This window comes from Embiotoca jacksoni, unplaced genomic scaffold (assembly GCF_022577435.1).
Source record: "Embiotoca jacksoni isolate LCO1_2020_lvr unplaced genomic scaffold, fEmbJac1.0.p SCAF_4, whole genome shotgun sequence".
Lineage (NCBI taxonomy): Eukaryota > Metazoa > Chordata > Actinopteri > Embiotocidae > Embiotoca > Embiotoca jacksoni.
In genome coordinates, this window is record NW_027185392.1 from 8,836,341 (window position 1) to 8,860,675 (window position 24,335).

General features: G+C 40.7%; 1 protein-coding gene across 11 annotated transcripts in view; it reads right to left on the reverse strand.

The window, feature by feature from the left end:
• grin2bb (glutamate receptor, ionotropic, N-methyl D-aspartate 2B, genome duplicate b) overlaps window positions 1–24,335 on the reverse strand; it is a 98,073-nt gene that overhangs the window by 66,916 nt on the left and 6,822 nt on the right. For 8 of the 11 annotated variants that reach the window (XM_069168222.1, XM_069168220.1, XM_069168230.1 and 5 more), the window contains exons 2-3: window positions 23,302–24,060; window positions 9,208–9,885 (exon numbers count right to left, since the gene is read on the reverse strand). In XM_069168222.1, the coding sequence (XP_069024323.1) occupies window positions 9,208–9,885; window positions 23,302–23,310 (687 nt within the window). In that variant the 5' untranslated portion in view covers window positions 23,311–24,060. Of the gene's footprint in view, window positions 1–9,207; window positions 9,886–21,725; window positions 21,746–23,301; window positions 24,061–24,335 lie in introns of those variants that run through there. The other 3 variants (XM_069168226.1, XM_069168225.1, XM_069168227.1) reach the window with 3 other exon arrangements.

Consider the following 24,335-nt stretch of genomic DNA (forward strand, 5'->3'; position numbering starts at 1 on the left):
AGGTTTAAGGTTCCTGTATGTTCAGCACAAACACAAACTACTTGAAAGAAGTAAGAGATACATTTCAGTTTGGGTTAAACAAATATTAAAAGGTTAGGAAACAATCATATATATATATATATATATATATATATACCATATACATGGTTTGAAGATAATATGGTCAAATTCAATTGGTGACCCAACCATCCACCCCGACGTCCGACTGAAAGCGTTTCTTTTTTGGCCCTATAACAACATCACTCTTTTGCCTTTGCTTCTAACAGACAGGAACCATAATCTACACAGCCATTAGAGACACGTGTCAGTTTAAGATAAATATAAGTCAGTACAATTAGTCGAACAAACAACTAATAGTTGATTTTCTTAGGAAAAATGTAATTGATCAAAATGTCTTAAAACACAACTCAACTGGTGAGGAATCTGAATTATTCTACCTGCTGACTGTCATAGTGTCATGAAAGGCTAATCTAGTCTCATTTAAATCATATTCTATCGCTACCTTACTTAATAAGATTAGCTGGATAATTAGGCCTCATGTGTTGGGAATGTTAAAAAGCTGAGTAGTTACTGCTGGCAGGGAGAAGCAAAGTGAGGCTCCCAAAGCCTTTTGACAACCTGTTGTAACCGAATGCAATGCAGAGAGAAGTCTCCTGTGATCTCCAAAATTACTCATCCTGTCCACGCACAGCACAGCAGCTGATAAAACGAACTCATTATATGGAGAGAAAGACAAGGAGGAAGGAAAAGAGAAAGCGAGAGGAAAAAGGGAAAGGAGAGGATTTGCGGCCCATTTGAAGGGCAAAGTTAAAATTTAGAACTTTATCAGGAAAAAAGTGAGAGGAGAGAAAAAGCATAACGTGTGAGTAAAACCTGAATTCATGGGACAGTGAGTGTGGGACCACGTTCATAAACAGTTTAGTTGCGTTTGAGAGACTAATGCAATGAAATAACAAAAATTAGGAGGAGGAGGATGAAGAGGAAGAGAAAGAGGAGGAAAAGGATGAGAAAAACAAGTGATGGGAGATTTATAAAAACACAAACCCTTGATTCCTAAGTCCCTGATTTCTGAATGTGTGTGCGAGTACAACAATCGAATTTGTCTCACCCTGGGGTCACTCTGAAAACAATCCCGCTCCCGAGTCCCACTCTCAGGATACAGCACTGACATGAAATATGTAGCTCAACAAAACAAAACTTAAATCTATTGTGTAATAATTTTCTAATGCAGTGTAAAAGAGAGCAGAACTGTTATATCGGTCATAATGAGCAGAGGTAAAACCGTTCATGCAGGACTCTTCAACTGGGATTTCAACACACGCTGAGAAGAAATGAGATGTGAAGTTAAAGCTCTGTCTGCTTGAAATTAACTATATATAATACTCATCATTTCCTAAATGTGTTTTTAAAATGTAAAAGTCACAGCTCCCACCTGCTTTGATTGTTATCAGCACATTAAATGGATGTTGTCAGTTGTCATGGGAACCACCTCCTAGTTGGCTCTGTAGGCCGCTATCGATGACGTATACAGCCGAGTATCAGCGCCCGGCTTCTGTCACAGTAACAGTAATAAAGGTGTGGTTGACGTTGTAATGCTGTTGCAGTTAGACACCAAATCTGTTTGGTTAGTTTGAGGAAAAGATCATAGTTTGGGTTAATATAAGTTACATGACATATATATAAGTTAATTTAGTTACACAAGTTAACTTAACTTCTGTACCCAATTTACATTAATCAACGCTGGCTTTTGTTTTCATATGGGACACGAAACGCGGCCTCCAGGGTGAAAATCCTGTTTGATCCATCCAATCTCCTCCCTATATGCGGACTTTTTTACCTCTTTATACTGCAGTAAGTCACCTGACTTCCTCTTTTGCTCCAATCATAATTATTACAGCCACAAGAGGTTGTATTGTAGGATTCAGTTTTCCCAGACTCAATCATGATTATGGGAGTCTGATAACCAGACTGATAACATTTTAATCAGGAGCTGCTGCATGGATTATGTCCACTTGGACTCATCTAAAGGCAGCCGGGGCAGAAGAGGGCATGCATGTTTAAGCAACAAACACACCATTATAAAGTTTAGGGGAAGTTTGGCAGTGATTTTGGTTGAAAATTGAACAGCTAAACACATAGAGTCTAAGGCATGTTACTTCAGTGGGATGTCAGTCCACCGCTTCAGTCCAGACTGAACTATCTCTGGAATGACTAGATGGCACATAATATGGTACAGTCAATCATGACCGCAGAGAATGACATGTTGCACTGCTCACTTTTCATCCAGCACCACCATGTGGGTCATATTTCTGTTTCTTAGAGAAATGTCTTAACAGTTAAATGGATTGCCCAAAAACAATTTTTTTTTTTACCCACTTTAACAGTTTCTTGAAAATGTGTGACATAACACTGATTTTGATCCCGTGATATTTACTGTTGCATCACCAGCAGGCCAAAGATTTCAGTTTGCCTAGTATTTTGCTTTATGAATAAATACCTGCAAAACTGAAGACATTCCCATCAACTTCAGCTGCATTGTTAGTGTCTAGGAGAGTTCTGCATAGGTGTCGGCTTTGAAAACCCGGCAATGCTAAAATAAATTGTGAACACTGTATACATTATACCTGCTAAACATCAGCATGTTGTCATTGTGAGCATTTTAGCATGCTGGTTTAGCATTTAGCTCAGAACCGTTTTACAGCCTCAAAATGCTTTACCAACACTAATGTCTTTTGCTGAGTGTAACCGTGTGCTGAGAGGACAGTGTACATCTGATATTATGGGGAAAACGTGAGATAAGTTGTCAGTGAACATTTTGTGACTTCACAGATACATTAATTAAACGTTTATCCTCATGCGGACTAAAAACATGAGCATCAGACCATGTTAGAGTTCTGTCAAAACATGTTTTCACTTGCAAATTGGCAACATATAAATGCAACCTTGAGGATGCAGGTTTGGAAATTAAGCTTCGACAGTGGGCTTTTGAAAACCACATCACAAATTTCACAAATTATTTTCCATTCACTGACTGTGGAGCAGCTTCAGGCTTTGTCGTTTTCTGACATCTCAGATTAGGATGAGCTCTTCTGATTTTAGCTCAGTCAGACATCCGCGTCCTCATACAGTACCTACATTTAGCTGTCAAGGACCACAGGAATGACAAAACAAGATTATTTTAGAGCAGATTTATTCCCTATCGCAGGCTCCATCTGTTGGACTGTTGAGGGGTTAAATGTATGACTAAGCCAGGAAAATAGGAACATCAATCAAACGCAGACTGCCATAGTATCTCACAAAGACAGAGGGAGTGAGACAGTGTGCTTAAAGCTCTAATAGGAAGGGATTAGTTTTAGAGAGAGGATGGCTACAGTAATTATTACTGAAGCATGTCTGTTTTAGTCCAATCCAAATCTAGTCACTCATTCTCCTCACTGTGCATCCTACGAAGAAAAACATACCAATAAAACTCATCTAAAAAGTGGTCTTGAATAAAGTCTGAGTGTAATTCAGATTAGGAGGAGACGAGCGGCTAAAACTGACAAAAGATCCAAAGTCTTGTTCAAATATGTCTTTGCTCTTGTAAACGAGCTGTATTATTCCTGTTCAAGTGAATCAGTATCAATTGTGGAAGTTACATTTGACATATGGAGCATTTTTGTTGCAGTGACACCACACAAATGAAGCCAGACACTCCCGTCTGTGTGATGTCTGAGACTGATCACAGACATCTCCTGCGCAAATTGGCTCGCCACATTATAGATGTCCTGCTTTTACGATCACATCCTGCACCTTTTCCTGTCTGAATGGGATGTAAAAATGAGTGACAGAGGCAGAAAAACTAAAGAATATCCTCTGATAAGAGCTGCATAAGGTGCAATATGTATATGTGCAGTGTATTATTGTAGTTAGTTCCTTGATTCTCTTGTCTAATGGGATTGGAACTAATTGCAAAAGGCGGCATTACAGAGGCAGTCCATTATCCCCTTATGTACAACCAGGGATACAGGGTGCATGCAGGGTGTAAAGAGGAGACTCATAAAACCACAAATTAGGGATGAGAACAAAAGGATGAGAAAATAGAGAGCACCCTTGGCTCCGACAATCATCAGCTGCAGCAGATTGGCATGGATCTGCGCATAACTGTACAGCTACCAGTTGGACCCACTAATGTCAGATTAAAGTGGCGAAAATAATTTGCGAGATGATTTACTTCCCCGATCTTGTCTGTCTTACAACAACTCCACACATACTTCTCTCAAAACGATGCCTATAATAAGAAAGGGAGGGTGTATAATTGTAGTAATCAATCAGGGAGCAGTGAATCAGTTTTCAATGACAGAGAGTGCTACGTCTGCATAGAAAAGGAGGGTTTTTTTTTTCCTAAGGGGATAGAGTGGCAGTTTGTTCTTCTTATACATAATATTTCACCTTTCTTTCAATTGGAGAAATCGCAGCACAAGAGAGCCACAGCACAGCAGTCCATTCATCCATGAGTTTATTTATTGATCACCAGTTTTTCACCCAAGAGAGATTCATACGAAATAAACATGAGCTATAAACCTCAAGGCCCTTGCATGGTGAAAAAAAAAAAGGAGTTGGCACCGCTGAATGGAGCAACAAAATCCTGGGCAAAAGAAAAAAAAAATCACCTTGAAGAGGCGCGGACAATTTATGAGAAATGGTATCAGGATACTGTGCACCTCTTGGTACCTTGTTTGTGGTGAAAACAACTGCTGTAATCTCCCCAAACACAGGCAAAGAGGATATTATCATTGAGTACCAGCATGCTCGACATGTCCACATGCATGCACGCACACACACACACACACAGACACACACACACACACACAGCTTAAGTCCTAACAATAGATCTGAAAGACCTCATTAGTCTCCAGAGCCAAGAGTTGGAGTGTGGGCCAGGGCCAACTCTGTCGCCTCATTATGCCAATACCAACACATGGCGTGAAATAATGGCTAAATGGATGTGTGCAAATTGTTTGGTGCATAATGGGGCTACCTGCTTCTCTCAGTTTCTTTACAGCGAGGCAATGGAAAGGAAAATTAAGCCACGAGTGCTGCAAAGTATCAGGCCAGTTTATTTGGTCACAACATCTCGGCTCAGACAGCGGTATAATGTGTTTCAAAAGATGAAATGCTTTAAAAAGGACATGCATGTTCAATGTTGTCTTTAATAGAAATCTAATTGCTCACTAGGCAGATCTGCAGAAACCAAGTGGTTTTGCCAAAAGTAGAGTAAAGCTAGCCAGAAGTAAAGGACTTCAAGAGCAACAATAGATTAGACATAATTGTGGAATGATAAAGAATGGACTTGTAACCTGAAGGGAATCGGATTATTGATGCAGGAAAATCACTCCCTCACTCTTTCTCAGTCGTAGGCACACAAACGTGCACACAGTTAAGTTGCTCTATTGATCTGATATGGGCTGCTATTTTTTTCACTTGCTCTATTTCTAGCTAAGTCCTTTAACATCTGGCTATTATATGTTAAAGTCAAGTCAAAAGTCTCAGTCCTTAACAGTTCACAATTTCTCAGAGCTGGGAGCACGCATCAATATTTAACTGGAGGTGTTATGACCTGATACAACCGGAGATTTCAGATTAAAAAAATAATCTTTAGGTAGCTTGCTACTCGCCCAGTCATGTGTTATAGCTTGATGTTTCTATGGTAACACATTTTAAAAGCACTGATGCTCAACTTATTAGTACACTGATGCATTTTAACATTATTTGCAGTTGCTACAAACGATCACTGAACCTCTTCTTTTGGTCTGAAACGGTTTCATGGTTATGAATTCAAACACAACTTTGAAAGTATGTAATAAATGTAATACATCCATAACCAATATGACCTGTAATAGTTTTCTTGTTCTACAATAAACTCATATCATCGAAAATCTGGATTTACAGCTCTGTCAGTCATTCACAATGTAAATATGATAAATTGGACAGATGTGATCAAATTAAGATGCAAAATAACCACAATCAGCATATGTCAATTTTCAAATCAAAGCCCTAAAAGAGGAAGATAAAAGACAAAATTACTTCCTTAATATTGAAACGTATAACGTAAATGTTTCACCTCACCCAAACAGCTTCACCAGATCTTAGGATGACATCCTAAAACTGCTTAAAATCCAAAGTTATTTAATTTACTAAACATAGAAGATGGAAAACAGCAGATTTTTTGCAGGTGGGTCTAAAATGTAAGAAACGGAAACACGTAATTTTGGGCATTTTTGCCATTAAAATGATTATTCAGAGTTTTTGCCAATTAGTGACAGTGGACTTTTCAGTTAAGTGAAAATCTGTTTCAGCTGTAGTTTTAGGTTAGGTTAGGTAGTTATTTTATTAATCCCCGAGGGGACATTTTTTCACTACAAAAAAAATGTTGTGTCTCATTTTTCTTTTCAGGTGCTTTAGAAGGATTTTGAAAAGCTACAAACAGAATATAACAAAACACGGAAACAGGCTACAATAGCTCTAAAATCCACTTATTCTCACTAACTCCACTCAATTTTTGACCATCTTTTCCATGTTTCTATCACCGTTTTTGAGCTTTAATCTGTTCATTCATCTATTCGAAACCTCACCTAGACCCCACTCCATGACCGTGACCTTTTCTCTTCCAACACTGCTTTGGTCCATCTCAGAAATAACTATTTCCTCTCTCTTTCTTTCTCTGTAACTGCTTTTATACAGTGTAGAGAGAAATATATAAGTAAGTGGTTGCCATGCCAACAGTATCCACCACACTCACCCCCTCGTTCTCTGTGTGTGTGTGTGTGTGTGTGTGTGTGTGTGTGTGTGTGTGTGTGTGTGTGTGTGTGTGTGTGTGACTGACAGCGAACATGCGTGGCAGTGGAAGAAGAAAGGTTTAAGGAGACCGAGCCAAGTGAACAGCAATCGCTGAGAACGAGAGGAAAAATATTTTGATTTCCTGAAAAACTGCATCACATCACGTTTAATGCCGTAACGCACGCACACGCACGCACACGCACAAACACGCACACACACGCACACGCACACACGCACACTCCTCTCATGGGTTGCTTTCCCTCAGCAGTGCATTTACACATCTTTATCTACACTCTCACCTCTGTCCCTCACTTTGTGCCCTCTGCCTCTCTGTCAGCTGGTAAATGTGGTAATTATATGTTGAGCAAACTCCTCTTCCTCCTTCACACCCACACAAGTTGTGTTATTTCATAACCTTCACTCCCCCTCCCCTCACTTGTTTATTCTGCGCTCTCCTTCTTCATCTCCACAGTATCATTACTTCATTGGTCTTTTCCTCGTCCTTCATTGTATTATTTGTCCACTATTAGATTTTGATGGAAGTCTTTTATCAAAAGAGAGGAAGAAATGGCTCTGGAGGCGCTACGACTGTTTCTGACCCTGACACACAGCCGTAAGACCACTTGTCCTTAGGGACTGCCCTTATTGTATGGACATTAAAGCAGTTCATTTTGATTTGGATCTTTTTTTTTGAGTGTTTGTTTGTTCACGCTGAGAGATGTCCTTGATTCAAATGTTCGGTGTGGCAACAAGTGAATGCAGATCACAACAGCCTGTCTTAAGGCACTATAGTTGGTTATTATCTAAACATAATTGCTGCAGTTTATCAAACGAAAACACTCTTTCTAATTAGGCTATTTAGTAAGCTGATAATGACTGCGGTAAAGTAACAATGTTTGAAGATGCGTATCTTCACAATAAACATAAATGGCATTAATGTAAAATCTTTAATTACAGTCATTTTAAGAAATCACTTTGTCTAATTAAAGTGCAGATTTGTGCAGTAAGGTCCTCAAAAATCAAATCAGATCCACTACAGACAGACACATGGGAGTAAACATAAAGTTTCTACCATATGTTTGTTTTTGTGCTTTTCTGTCCACAGGAATGCCTTCGTGTAATAATGAATGTCTCGTGACAAAATGCAGTCCTCTGTAGCATGTACCGTAGTGTTGGGACAAAGTGTAGCCAACAATAACCAATATAAGGCAAACACCTGAAGTGTTCAAATGATGTTTAAAAGAGTTGGTTAGAAACCAGAAGTCCACTTGTATTACTGCAGGTTTCTTAACACAAATATATTTCACTTCAATACTTTCAATATTATGCACTTTTCTAATTGTTGCACAGAAATATTTACTCCATTTTTAGCTAATATATTTTCACTCTGTGTGCACATAGAGCATGTTTACTCATTTGAGATGAAGATGAATCACTTTGTGGCGAACAATGGAGTTTTTCTGAACCTAGATCTGAATGACTTTTTACACAAAAAAAGCACAGAAAATAAGAAAAAAAAATGTACGAGTAAGGTGCACTTCCCACCCTTAAAATCTAATTCATTCTGTTTAAAACGACCTTGGCATGTGGCTGAAAGCTAAGGCTTTTTCTTCTTTTTTTTCAAATTATTCAAAGGTCAAGAAAGGGAACTTTTACACTCAGTAACACACAATATCGTGAATCTACTCAACCAAACTAAATCAAATATTTCCTGAAAGTTTTCCAATGCCATTACCCGTACTAGAAAGCCAACTGAAGAGAAAATACTACGACGTACATCCCAGAGCTAGCCTGTATCAAAACCCCAACAAAAACCCAACTCTGTCATTTTTCTGAGAGATTTAAACACTGAACCTACAAACACAACATTATCTAAAGAAACATTTCAAAGAAACTCTTCCTTTTCTGCATCACAGATTCTCCTCCTGCAGCCTAGTTTGTACCAAATATCTGGTATCCCGATCCCATAGAGATGTTTTTTGACTTGTCATGTACTCTTTTGTTTCCTGAGCCTGTATAATGTTGAGTCGACTCTCAGTCAGGAGTTTCAGCATGACGTCAGGCTTATAGAGGAGGTCAATTAGCAGCACAATTAATCAGTAGAAAGGCTGGGTCATAATCAGAAGCAGCACTGAGTGCGGAGAGGCTGATGCATCTTAAAAAGTATGAGGCAAAATTTTCTGTATTTGGCAGTAATACAAAATAGTAGCTTGTCTTTCAAGTATATTATTTGGAGAGTTTCCTGCCAATGAATTTTGATTTAAACTGTTGCAGTTGACATGATTTCACAAGTTATTGAAGATAAATATTCTCTTAACCCACCCAGAAATTATATTCTTGTGGGACTGTCAAGGTTTCCCAGAAGAAGCACATAAAAGGTTTTCCTACCTTGGCAGCCATGACCATGGAGGACCCTCCTCTGATGCCCAGGATAGGGGTGTGTGTCTGGGCCGAGATGAAGTCCAGGATCTGAGCAATGGCCTCGTGGTCCGTGTCGTCACCGAACACCACGCCTTGCAGCGAGTTCCTCGTCATTTGACCGCAGATTCGATTGATGATACTCTTCGGGTCGGTCTCGTTCATGGTAACCACCTCGACTTTGGGAGGATAAGGGATGTGGAGGAAGTCCTCTTTCTCAAGTCCAGCACCCAGGGTTACTTCACTAGAGTTGCCCACCAGGATGACAGCAATACTGAGGGAGTTGATCAATTTGGGATTGATAGGTGGTAGTGCCGGTAAACCGGGAGAGTACTGGGGTGGGATTACAGCACCTCTCTGGGTGCTGCCTCCCCTCTGGCCTCCCTGTCCCCCTGGGGAACCTCCAGGCCCTGTTCCTGGACCTCCACCCCTGCGGGACTCGCAGACAGGCAGGAGGAGTATGGAGAGGAGGATCAGCGAGAAGGACAAGGAGAGGAAGGGCAGGGTCAGCCGAGGCTGGGTTGACTGGTCTGGAGCAGGAGCAGGAGGAAGGGGAGAGGAGGAGGGGGAGACCAAGCGCTTGTCCTGAAGATGGGAGGGAGAAGGGTGGAGGCTGACAAGCATTGTGGAGGAGTGTAAATGCCGTCCCTGGAGGGAAAAGAGACGGGAGAAAAGGAGAGATGACAAATGTACCACACCATGAAAATACTGCAGAACACTTCAAATGTGAGCTGAAGAATATAAACACTAATGAACTACAATGATGAGGGAAAACATTATGACCACTCACACATGAAATTAATAAAAATGGTGCATGTCAAGGTCTGGGATATATCAGATAGTAAACAGTCAGTTGTCATAGTCAAGGTCTTGGATGCGTCAGAAATGGGCAGGTAGAAAAACATGAGCAACTTTGACCATGTTTAACAAACCGAAGGTCAGACACCTGGGATGCAGCATCTCAGAAACAACAAGTCCTCCAATCCTAACGAGCATAACGGTCGTTTGTTCCTTCAATCAAACAAGAACCGCTAGAGTTTAACTAAATTAACTAGTAAATTCGTAATAAAAAATGTCCTGATTCAGTAAGCAAACAGCAGTGTCCTTTTACCCAGTCCGCTGTTGAATGAAGCCACTCACTCAAGGCATCTCTTCCTCGCAATTAAACACTCACATCACATAGACATCATCTTAACTGCATCACTTCTCCGGGACACTACATTGTCATTATTTATATGACTGCTAGAGGTCGCATAATTTAAAAAAACTTAACTGTGGGTCATAATAAACAACTTGCACAAAGACCTATGGGGGACAGCCTCCTCGGATGCAGCAAGACTTGCGATGGGCTGCTGATGAGCAGTGGTTTAAGGAGAGACAAACCATGAACTTTTTGTTAGGGGATCTGCTGGTACATGTCTGATCCACGGTGTCTCCAACTAACAGCATGTAGCACTTACAGGATCTGCTGCTGATACCACAGGACACCTTCAGAGACATTATAAAGTTCATGTCTCAGTGAGTTGGAGCTGTTTCGGCAGCAAGGAAAGGACCAACGGTCTTTTAGGCAGAAGTGGTCATTGTAGTTTGGCTAATCAATATATATTACTGTGAATTTTTATGTATTAATATTCTAAAGTTTTAAGTATTTAAAGAGAGCACAAACATGTTATTTTCAACTGCGCATTTCCCGCTCAGTAAACATCTTTACACAATTTTAAGTGATTTTTCGTGGTCAAATCCAAACTGTTTATGTTAAAAACCAAATGTTGGCTCATCAAAGATGGACTGGGAAACTGGAATCACTTTCAGGCATCTCTTAATATTTTCTGATGATAATATTTGCGAATTCCTTTTTGAACTCAAACTAAAACAGAGCAATAGGTTTGTACAAAAAACAATCGATAAATGTATTTATCTATTTTTTCATTTGTATATGTTCTTCTTCTGCCTTTTTCTCTTTCTATTACGAGTATTTATTTTTCATGTAACCGACTGAGTAGAGCACATTTGAGTGAAAAAACATTTTCCAATTATGCATTTGCTCTTGGCTTGATGTTACGGATAGTGCTAATAATATTGGTCAGGCTTTGGAAATACAGATAACTTAACTTCGTCATTGCAGACCAAACTACATGACCCATATAGCTGGGTTTCAAGCTACACACTGAGAGAGAGGCCTGTAAGCTCTCATAGAGCATCAAGTGACAACGCCACATCCATTATACTGTGCTGTGACTTCCTCAGAGGAACCCTGTGGCACACATCAAAGACAGAGCAGGGAAGAGATAGTGTGTGTGTGTGTGTGTGTGTGTGTGTGTGTGTGTGTGTGTGTGTGTGTGTGTTTTGAGTGTGTTTTGAGTGTGTGTGCTTTGAGGATAGCACTCGGTGCATTTTGACAGATTGACAGCCTCACAGCTTCATGGACTAGCTGCCAGGCTAAGTGACCATTAGCCACTCAGACTGAGCTTCACCAAGTCTCTCTCTTTCTCCTTTTTGTCTCTCTTCCTGCCTCTCTCTCTCACTCCCACACTAGTTTCAGTGCTTTTCTCCCCTTTATCCTCCAAACCTATTTTTTTGAGCTGCATCTTCCAACCTCCTGAGATCCCTTTGCTGCTCTTTGAAGTCAACTTGCAGACCTATTATTTACTATTATTGCTATCATTTACCGCTCCTCTATTAGCAGACGTACAAAGATCAGTAGAGTATAGACGAGAAATGATGGAGGAAGGGGCGTAGAGAAAAAAAAAGTGAGGGGGAAAGGGACGCCTCGCGAAAGATGTAAGCAGAGGAAGGTGACAGGCAGGAAGAAACACAATTAGTCATAGCCTTATGTGAAAATTGTGGTTTCTAAGTGCATGCACATAAAAGTGAACAGTGAGTACAAATTTGGGAATATTTTCTGCATAGATAAAGACGGGGGAATCAAATTGAGAATATGTTCATGCTCATATTCCACATTAAGCACAGAGGAGCACTTTAGGAGAGGAATAAATGAAGGGCAGATTAAAAGGTTTGTTCATCTTCCTCTCTCTCACAAAACACCTTTGTTCATCTTTTATTTATCAAACAGCTTGCGTGTTGTGGAGCCAATCCAGTCAGCACCAAAAAAAACTAAAGTCCAAGAGAAACACAGGAGAAAGAGAGAAGTTGTGAGGAGTGCTGAAATCTGACAGAGGGGGAAAACAGCAACAGAAAGCGAGCCGATCTGTGAAATAGGGTAAGCGACGGAGAGAAGAGGTCGAGTCAGAGGAGGAGGAAATGTGATCTCCACATAAAAACAGTTTGTCTAAAAGGTCTAATTACCAGAAGTTTGTCAGGCTTAATTGCAGGTGCACATGCTAATTGTAAATGAGCTGAGTTCTGTATGAGGACGCCAGAGCTGATAGAGAGAGAGAGAGAGAGAGAGAGAGAGAGAGAGAGAGAGAGAGAGAGAGAGAAAGAGAAAGAGTGAAGGAGGAGGAAGCGAGTGGGAGGAAGGCAGCAGAGGGAAGAGAAGAGGAGAGAAAGGAGTGGGGCGAGGGAGAGAATAAATAGAGACATACACAAAAGAGATGGAGGTGGAGGAAGGAAAAGCAATAAGAAACCTAGAGGAGGGAGGGAGAGAGTGAAGGAGGGAGGTGTGGAGGGGAAACAGCTGAAAAAGGAAAAATGAAAAGAAGACATGATTAGCACAAGACGATAAAAGAGGAGCCAAGTGTGGGGAGGAGGTTAAAGAAATCTTTAAAAAAAAAAAAAAAAAAAAAAAAAAAAAAAAAAAAAAGCAGGGAAACTAAGAAAAGAGGAGAGAAATGGTCTCCATTCACAGCGTGGTGGATAAAAAAGGATGGAAATTCAGGAAATGGGCTGATGAATCTACTCAGATAGGGCAGTGGAGGGAAGCCATTAGGGAAAAATCTTTTAAAATCACGCAAGAAGTGTGACAGTAGACGGGGGAGCAGAGAGACACAGAGTCATCTGGATATGCGTTTCTGTATAGGAGCCATGCTCGGTTTCCATAGTAACAATTCAAATATGCCTGTGCATAACACACTGATGGACAGGAAGATACACACAACTCGCACCAATTCATGCAGTACTCTCCTAATAATACACAATTTACTTTTATCTAAGCTGCTGCATATTACGGTGGCGACTCTTGCCGACAGAAATATAAGGCTTGTAACATAGAATAAATAGCATCGGCCCGGTGCACGCACACGCCCACGTACACGTATGAGGTAAGTTAATGCCGTCCTGCAGATAGAGATGATCCAGGTCTCTGCCTTTTAAAACACATTAAAAATTAATCTAGAAAAGGGCTACAGGCAAACAAACAGAAAGAACACAACGGAGGGAGCAGCCAGCCAGAAAACTGAGCAGGAGCTGCTGTGACATTTGGACAAATCAGACCTGCATACAACATCTTCACCACTATCAACAACACAATTACTATCATTCTAATGGAGGGTGTCAAGAGTGGAATACTTACTCACAGCATAACTAAACCAAACATGGTGTCAACAAATCCAGGTTGACATATGATTTTATGTGTTCTTCTCTGCTCATTACACCACTTGCACAGCAATTACACCAACATTTGCAGCACAGAGAGAACATGTGTAAGTGGCAATAAGCAGCTACGCAGGGCACCCCCATGTGTGCATTTACTGTATCCAGTAATGTACCGCAGACGTGACTCACCTCCTACCAAGTCCCCTGATAATAACACACATGTATGAACACAGAGCTAGCTGTTCAAATGGTATGAACACGTGCACTGTGGGTCAAGCTCTGTTTGGGTCCACGTGGTCACACGTCCGAGTCCTCTGTCAGCCTCTGTTTTTACAACACGAGAAGACATATATGCACCAGTACACGTGCACACGCGCACGCATGCACACCATCAAGTTAATGTGTGCATATAGGACAATCTGGGTTTAGCTTGATCATGCCAATAAGACCGAGGCGTCAGTCAAACCGCTCTTAACATTTACAAAGAGCATTGATCACACAACTTTGCCAAATGGCACAAACCACCAATAGAATAATCAAAGCTGCTTGAGATGTGCAACTGCACACGCCTCACACCCGTAGACTTCCAATCCGCCAATAAAGATTGCACATGATCCATCAAGCCATGAACTGTGTGCCTTGATCAACTGGACCCCCGTCAGTTACCACAGTAACAAATAATGGCTGCATGTTTTCCTAAACATTGCAATGGATTACAGACAGTAGTGGTTATACTGCAGCAGCCTGAGTCTGCCATGCTATTTAAAACACACGTAGGCCATCATTATCAGGCTCTACTATATCCCTGGAGACTTGATGTGGTGGGCTGCGCTGTATAGCGCTTGAAAAGCATTGTGGATTACAGAAGGTGACAGGCGTGTCTATTAGGGGCCTATTTACATTCAGTGGGTGGTCAGTTACAGGTAAGAGTGGTACTTTTGTCATCTCCACCAAAGGACACAATCAGACATAATTTATAAATAATAACAAATCACAATGAACACTGTACTTAAATGAATTATAAACCGTTTTTAACACACCTATGGCTTCGGTAAACACATACATGATGACCACCTTAAAATGAAAAGGTCGAGCGCTTTTATTTGATTTAAAGGTCTGCATATTCCCTGGAGAGAAGCAACAGCAGGTGACAATGTTTGACATTTCTGTTTATTGTCACACAACTCCCAACATATCGTCAATAATTCAGAAAGGTACTCTACTTTAAGTCGAAACGGGTAGAACAGTTTTCCAACACATCCACCCAATGTGTTTTATATGACAAGCAGCTGTTGATGTTGCTAACGAGTAAAGAGGTGCCAAAACAAGGGCATTATTACTGGAGTTAGCGACTGACTTAGAATAATCGCAGGGTAAAATGGAGTGGGGTGCTTGTATTTAGTGTCTGTCCAGCTGAAGGCACCTTTTACACAACATACTATACAAACTACAGCTACATAACGATATTCTTGACAATATGACTAAATATTTTTAATATAATAATTATTTTATTTTATGGTTTTATACTTCAGCATAAACACAACAGGTTGTCTTCAAATATTCAGCACAAACCAAGTGAAACCCACCGAGGCGTCACCCATTGGTTTGTGAATTGCCATTTTGAAACCTTTGCCGAGTTCCAAATCGTGCGTACGAACACTGACTATTTTGAGTGTATAACTGCATTCAAACCGTCACGTATTGAAACATGCAGAGCACTATAAGTACCCGGTACAGAAAATGAGCATGAATCACTGGACACTTTCCACACTCAACATGATGAAGGGGAAGGACAACCAATGTAAAGAATTTTCAAATGAAGGCATCTGAGGAAGCTGCAGCTGTTGCAAAACACCGCACAAAAGTGTTTATTTTTCCCTAAATACTACCATACTGCTACTGGTCAGAAGCCATCCCTCTGTTTCTTGTGAGAGTAAACAGAGGGCAAAAAAAACACGTCCATTTATATATACAGTCTATGATATAAAAAAAACTAAAAAAAACTAAACAAATATTATCTCTTTCGTTCTTTATTTTGTAAGCAACAGCAGTAACTCTGAGATTAAAATTCTTTATAAAATATAGTTGCCTTCAGCCCTGCTTGTTGCTGCTGTGTGTAAGTTACGCATATACATCACACAGTTACACTGTGTAACATTATGATGTCATTACATCAATAAAATGGAATACTTTCATAATCAAAAGATTATTTTCTTTTTTAAATCATATCAGAAATTAGACCAATAATATTCTGAACAAGATATGGAACACCTCTAATACAAACTGTGTTGCTTTTGTACACCATGGCATCAAATAACATTGTATTAAACAGATTTTTTTTATAATTGTCAACAAATCTCTCAAAACCAACTATGCACGATCCATCTCTCAATACTTTCCCGCATCCCCAGCCGATCTGTGACACCCCTATTCACACGTATTTCTAAATATAAACACACATGTATGATGTAAATCTTGTAAATGGGTCCCAAGTATAATTCCATTTTTAAAAAGGATCAATGACATCCTAAAAAGCTGGATGTTCTAGTTTTTAGCAAATGTTTCTCAAACACAAGTAAATTGTTAATTTGTTGTGGACTACTTTCAGCTGTGGGTAAATACACATTTGCTGTTCTAATGGTTTGAGACTGACTGAGTTTTGATCGTAATGAGGAAACGTGTGAACAACTGCAGCTGGGTGGCTACAACCATGCAGGTTGGCGGACACAGAGGAATAAACTACCAGACAATGCTTGTTTGTGGGATAAATTCAGTGTTGGTTTTGGTCTTTCCATGGGATTCACTGACCAGAAGAAAAATATAGTATATGAAGAGCCTAATTTTGGAACTTTAACACTGTGACAGGGTGGGGACGATGGTGATAACAGATAGTCCGACAAAGATAAAATATTCTACGAGGAGTAACCAACAGTATTCATCATGATATTACCTATTAGTATTATCCGTCTGTCTTTCATCTATTTTTGGAGCCTTTGTGTAATCTTCTAACTTCTTCTTTATTGACTGATCTGACACCTTGCTATTGTCTTGTAGAAAGGCCAGAATGGCAGGGGAAAAAAATCACTACTTTACTGAAGAGGGTTTTGGGTGTTTCATCAAGTGCACTTTAGTCTGGTCGAGAATCCTCTCCATGCTAATTGCACTTATAATGAGACGCACTACGGATCTCTACTGTCGTACTGAGGCTGCCTCAGCTCTCTAAATAACATCATATGGTCTCTTCATCAGAGGAAAAATAAAGTGACCGAGACAGAGCGCACACACGCAAAACACATACACATGACCACACCAGTGCAATACACATACACACACACACACACACACACACATGTGCACAACAAAATATACACACTCAAGGGCACAGGGTTGAAGAAACTGCAGGGTTGAGGCAGGATCCATGTTTCCCCCGGGGTCTTCATTACCTCATTGAAGCCATTTATTCCTCCGAGGTTATATCTCATGCACTGGACTTAATTTAGCAGCAATGTGACATGTCCTACTCTTCAGCAATTCAGAGGTCTTTAGAGCCTCACAGGGTCTCTGGACCACCTCTGTTTCATTGCTACTAAATGCATGAAGACCCATACTGTCATCTCTGGAATATGTACATAATGGCACAATATCCCACACTGAATACTTTTGGTCTCCATCCAGTTTTTTTTTACCTTTTTCTAAAGGCTATCATAACTCACTCTGATACAATGTGTGACCCATGGCAGCATCTATAAAGAGGCAGTCATCTTGTCAGCCTCAGCTGAAAATGTATTTCCCCAGGTTTCTGTAAGTTTTCTAAAAGCTGAAACATGATGCTGGAGTCTTCAATCCACAGTCTAAGTGATTCGGGTCACTTCTACTTTACCGGTGGCACAATTTGAGAGTTCAACTGCCCTCCTAACGTTTTGATAGGAAGCCTATGGCGCCTAAGACTCATGGGAGTAGAATAGTAGAGCATCCGCTCTGTCTGATCAATAATTCTCCTTAACGACCTGAGAGCGCTCACCGGACAAAGACCTTTACATCTCCCAACAAGGCGTCATCACACATCTGCCACAACCTGCAGCTGGACTGCCAAAGAGGAAGCCCTCTGTACCCGGACAAGTCAGCTAGCAGCTGTTATCCATATTAGATATGCTTATGGTTTGTGTAAGTAAGCGTTTGCATGTATCAAAGAATTCAGTTCCAATCTTTTAAAAAATGTCATATTAAAACAAATCAAAGGCTCACTCAGTTTTTAGTAGGTTCATCCAACTCGGGCAACATTGTTCTTTATAATTAATGAATATTCTAGCATTCTTCAAATTCTTTTTTTGTCGAACCAACAGTCCATTATCCAGGAATAACTCTTGGACTATGTTGAATAAAACAAGGGCCACTGCAGTACACACTCACCTTCACCACAGACACTTGGGCACATTTCCTCTTCCCTTACCTTCCAATTTACCCCCGGGAGGTTAGCACCACCTTTAGGCGGGCTTGCCTCTGTCTCGCTGATCACCTGTTACTCTGCTTTGCTAGAAATAAAAAATACCTGACAAGTGCAGCTTCCCCACTGATCTTGTGTTATTCCTTCATGTTCAGCTCTGTATTTGTGGAAGGACAATTTCCTCCTCGTCTCTGCAGCTGTCTGGTCTTCAAACCCACTCCCAGTCTCAAGTCATGGCCAATTAATTGACAAATTGCCCCCACTGTGGGTCAATCGGAGACAGATTCACTGACACTTTAAACAGGTTTAGCAAACACAGGAACTGGGGATGTTAAATAGATACCACCTGCTATTCGCACTCCTAAAAATGTGTGAAATATTAACAAGACAGCACAAGGAAGCAGCGTAGAATTTGATTTTAATTTCAATATTTTTCTAATTGGCTTACTAATAGAATAATAATTTTATCTTCTCTTTCAACAGGTGTTATTGTTGGCATAAATAAATTAGCAACCTGGCTGCACCTGTCAAGTGTTTGTCATCCACAAAGTAAACTGGAATCCAATTGCTTCCTCTGATTAAGTCAAATATTTTGATTCCTTATCTGTCTTTCATCATTTTCTTCCCCTCTTTGGAAACTAATTACAAGCTCATCATCCCCTCTCAGCAAAGTCCTTTGCATGACACGATATCTTGGCTGTATTGATGTCTGTTTCTTGTGCGTCTTTTGAGAACAGCATCATAAAATATTACTCAATCTTATTCAGCTATCAAACCCTCCATCAGTTCTTCTCATCTCCGCACCTCGACCCTTTTCTCAGCCCGTAGATCTTGTCTTTTGTTCTCTCACTCTCTTCTATCTGTGATAATTTATATTAAAAAAAAAAAAAAATGAATAAAAAAAAAATCCCTCTCTCTTTCCTGTCTGTCAGTGGAAGAGCTTCAAAAGGGCTCCCTTCGGCATGACATGGAAAGTGACAGTTTCTGATGAAATCCCTGCATGTGACAGCCCAGATATTCCGATCATGTTATAAGTGAACACATACAGGATGAAAGACCAATCTGTAGTTACATTTCTGCATCCGATGCCCCAATGAAAAAAAAAATACTACTTATATAGCAAAAGGATTGTATTGTGTTCGGTTTTAGCAGAACCTGCACAAACAGCAAAAATGGATAGAGTGCCTCTTCAGTAACAGAACAGCACGCCAAGAAGCTGAGCGATGTGGGTAGAGACGGCATCACAGCATAGGGCCCCCTTTTCTCTATTCTTAGCTCTGCCTCCCTCTCTCACAGTCACACATGACTAGGTATTGAAGAGAAGAGGTAGAACAGACATCTTGAGTTTCTGTCTTCAACAAAAATCAGAGGGTATGTTCACTCTGATTTCAGGTTATTAAATAACACTGTCTGGACTGTTGACTGGACTATCAATTTAAACTTCAGTAACCATCTGCTGAAATTCAAAATTCACAGTGTATAAATGCAACAGAAACTGATTTGTAGCAGGAGGTGTTTCGGATATCTACAGGCCAACCGATCAATTGCATGTCCTGCTGTTGTTCTCTTTATTAAGGATCCCCAGACAATTTTTGAGTAGAGGGGGAAATCGTAAATTTAGGAGACTGCTCCTGTTGCGCACCAATTGAGCGCAGCACCATGACGTGCACTAAGCAGGGGGAAGCTATAATCTACGCGAGGAAGGATTCCAAGTTACATCACTTGATCAAAAACAGCACCCGAGTAACACTTATGCAATTTCACCATGGAAATGAGAGTGCACATCAAATTGTGTGTAAACTCTTTGAAATACTTCAGAAAATGAACTTGGCGAGGTTTTTAAATTGCATTCGCAATTCAATAGGGGCAAAGTCCAAGGCCGAAGAAGGCGCAGCAGGTCAGTCACAGTCATGCAACCTGGTGGGTTTTCTTTCACATTTGCGGGGTTGTGCACAGTGAATTCAAGGGTCAGACTGCGAGCATGGAGTTTAACACAAAACAATCCTGCAAATGACATCCATTGTTGGGCACAGTGGCTCTGAAGCTTGTCACCAATCCAATAAGCAGTTTTCATAAACATATTCAGTTTTAGGCTATATGGGCTGCATTCAAATTCATTCAACCTGATAAATTGCTACCACGTCTAATTTGTTCAAACTCGACTTTTTTGAAAAAGTGACAATCCTGCAAATAAATCCGATCTTAATGTAGGATGATATGATTGACAAAACACTAGAGGTACATGCCTAACACTCAAAAACAGTTATGTCAACAAAACTTGAACATTAGAACCTGCGTAAAGATTGCTTTGTTGCAGGACTATTACCGTAACCTCTTTAAAAAAAAAATAACACGTTATGTGCACCAGCTTGTCAAGCAAACCGATTGGTTGATGTGACTCCTATCAGGAAGCAGCATTGAAACAGAACGCACAAGTATATAAGCCTCCATGTGAAAGTCTCCTAAAAACTCCTGTGTCCTTCGAGCAGTTTAAAAAAAAAGCGTGTTTTAAATGCTCGCTTAGTGACTGGTGACTAAGTGAGGCACATATTTCTATTTTTACACCATGTTAGGTGTGTTATTTCTGAAGCAACTCAAAACTGCAGGGATGAAAGAGGAATTTCTTCTACTTAGTACTTCTCCCTCTCTCTCTCTCTCTCTCTCTCTCTCTCTGGCTCTGAGTAAACAATAAACACCAGGCTGCTCAGCACCTGTAATCCTCCGACGACTCAATCAACATTTGTAAAGCTGGTCACATGAGGCTTGTATTCAAAACTGACTCAGCCTGCTGTCTGTGAGTTCCAGCGTCAACATCTCACCACACGTATATTCATGGAAATTCACGGCTGCCACCCTGTTCACGGTCCACTGATCAAAACGGAGACCATGCTTTCTGCCTGACAAGAGAGCCAACGCTCAGATCCAGTAATCCCCTTTACCCAGCCCACTCTCCAAAAACATGCGGCATCACGACGCCGCAACAACACACCCCTCCTAGGCCTTGTTGCTTACGCAGTCAGAGCTACATCTGTCTATGTACAAAGCTGCCTCCTTCATCCACTGACAGTGAAGCTCCCTCAGGATTTACCGCCTGCGCCTGGATCTTTGCCTGTGCTGTCTTTTCTTCTGTCTGCCACGCCTTAACCCCTTGCTCGCTTCCCTGTCATCATCTCTCCCCTCTTTCCTTTTTATAATGTAAAAATCTGCCCTACAAACACAGTTCACATGCAGCCATTTTAACGCTTGCCATGTCAGCTGATATGCAGCTCTTGAGACGAAAAAAATGGAGGTTTGATTGAAATATTGTGAGCAGAAATTTGGAAGATAGGAGTAGTGTAGGGAGCAGAGTGCCGTGTTTGAGCAGCATACATTAATAAGTGAGCCGAATACAGTAGGTCTGTTCATTGTGGAGGAGGGACACACCAACTGTCACACCTCCTCTAAGTCACGCTTCAACATTGTAATTAGACGGCTACATCAGACCCTGTGATTCAACAAATGCAAATGTGGAAAAGCTTAGTTTAGATGTGTAAGCATAGGCTAGTCTCACCCAACGCAAGAAACAATCCAGCCAAGAATTGAATCCATGATGCCACCAAGAGACAAATCCTGGCGCTGCTCCTTTGGCAGGAGCTGGACACTGTGTTGCACATTTTCGGTTTCAAAACTGTTCAAAAAGATGAAGGAAAATTCAAACACACTTTTCACTGCTCTAAAGGTGCATGCAAATTCTCCCTTTGAGCTGATTTTATTTACATCTCCTCTCTTGTACTCTCTGTCACAATGCCTCTCAGACAAGTCTTTCCATTATCTCTACACGTCCCTCCAACTTTTAAACATGTCTTTTATCAGTCGAACTCCTAAGCGGCTGCCAAAAGGAGCCTGAGCTCGGCAGTAAAATAGGCTCCAGCTTTCCCACTCTGTTGCTTTATACGGTTACTATTGTCTTGACCTGTTTTCCCTTGTGAACCACACAACTCCTCGTTTTGATGGGCTTATTGAAGCTAGTGCCTCGTTATCCCTTATCTCAACACCAGGCTCCCTCACAAAGCACCACCAGAAAGAATGTGGGACAAAATAGAAGACAATTTGTCCTTTTTTTTTCTTTTGCACAATGAATGTTTTCTCCTCCCTGACCTGTCCCCTCTCATTCAAAATGAAAACCCATAGCACATGACTTTTCCTCTTACACGTAGCCATTTTGTGCATACAGTGCTCTTCATTTATCAAGCATTATATTACAAGGTTAAACAGAAAATGTACCTGCAACTTGGCCCGCATAGAGTTTCAATACTTTCTATTACATGCCCATTTTTAGAAATACATCATGAAGCGATCACAGCCATAAAAGGCTCACCCCAGCGCCCTACTTTATATATTTAATGAAATCTAAAGCCCAGTGATTCCCTAATTTGTAAAGCAGATCCTTGAGGCTATTAGTTGAAGAAGCAACAGATGTGTCATCACAAATGATACAATATTGTTATCATTATCTAATATCCAACATGAAACATCTATTGAACCATTTCCACCTCCTCTGACAATTTATATGACCTAAATTTATCATGAGTGAGGACGATTTGTGTGGTTAAATTAGGGTTGAATTAAAGGACAACACAGGAAACAAAACACACAGCTGCTGGATATTAGTGAAGGTGGTGACTGAAAACAGGATGTTTTCATACGCTATGATACACGTAGAAATTAAATGATTAGTGGATTCATTAGTACATTGTGAGAAAAATATTATGACAATTAATGTAAGTCAATTATCGTGCAGAAAAAAGACCAATTCTCCATTTTCAGCTTCTCAAATGTGAGAATTTTCTGCTTTTGTTTGTTCTGCGTCATTTTAAATGAAATATTGTTACGTTCAACGAAACAAGAAATTTGGTCATCTGTGACAAGCATTCTTCACAACTTTCACACTAAATGATTGATGGATTAATAGCAAATGACAAAAGCCCAACTTATGACCATTTTTGATGGTCAGAAGTTTGACAGAAAAGCTTGGCTGAGATCCACCTCAGCAAATAAACAGTGAGGAGATATTTGGGGTAAAGTTGTAGGAAATGCTGAAAGTAACACGAAAACATAAAGCCCAGTTACTGAAATCACAGGCCTACCTTGAACATTGCCAGCCCGGATCTCCTCTCTACTCTTCAGAACTGGCATGATGGAGTGATCTGGGATTCAACTCCTCCTCTCATAGCCTCGGATGAAGGGATGGTAGACAGATGAAGTCACGCACGGAGGACTGAAGTGGGGTCTAGCAGGCTGAGGGACGAGCAGAGTTGGGTTGAATGAGGGTGGGGAGGGGCGACGCTGGGTCGTTATCAGTGTGGGGAAGCAGCACAGCTGAAGATTTCAACAACAACCAAAAAAAAAAAAAAGGACTAATCTGCAAACAACCAGATCCAAATTGGTTGAAAGGTGTTTTGGATTCAGGTTTTAGAGTAATTTAAAAACTGTTTGATGTCAGCAGTACCTGTGAACTCAATAAAAGACTCTGAAGGATGATAAATGACAAGTGGTGAAGGGACGTTCTTTCATTCCTCACTTTCCATTTGATTGTCTTTCCCCTTCCTCCAAAGCTAGTGATACAGCTCGTTGAGGTCTCTTTCCAGAAGTCTGCAAGTGTGTGAAAACGGTTGCCGTGGAGATGAGGAGATGAGCCGCCGTGAGTGTGTGTGAGAGAACTCTTCTTCTTCTTCTTCTTCTTCTTCTTCTTCTTCTTCTTCTTCTTCTTCTTCTTCTTCTTCTTCTTCTTCCCTCCCTTCCTTCTTCTTCTTCTTCTTTGGCTTCTTTCACTCGGTGCCTTTGCTTAATTTAGCCAGTCATGATCGTCAGTTTGCCGGCCCACTCTTCGCTCCTCTCGTCTCACTCTAAACGGGAGAAAAAGGAGAAGGACAGAGTTAGATGGCCGAGAACACAGTGGAAGTGTTGCTGGTGAAGGCTGAATGCCACTGCAGACACAAGTCAATTGCCTCTGAGGTCAATGCTTAACGCAAGCCGCTGTCTCTACATGCCCCTTTCACTGAAATCTAAATGTGTTCAATGTTGTTGCCCAGAAATATAACTGTCATGTTTTTTCATAGACGATGCACACAATATGTTTTTATTTTTCCTAACTTCAGTCCAGTTTTGTAAACTCTGAGTC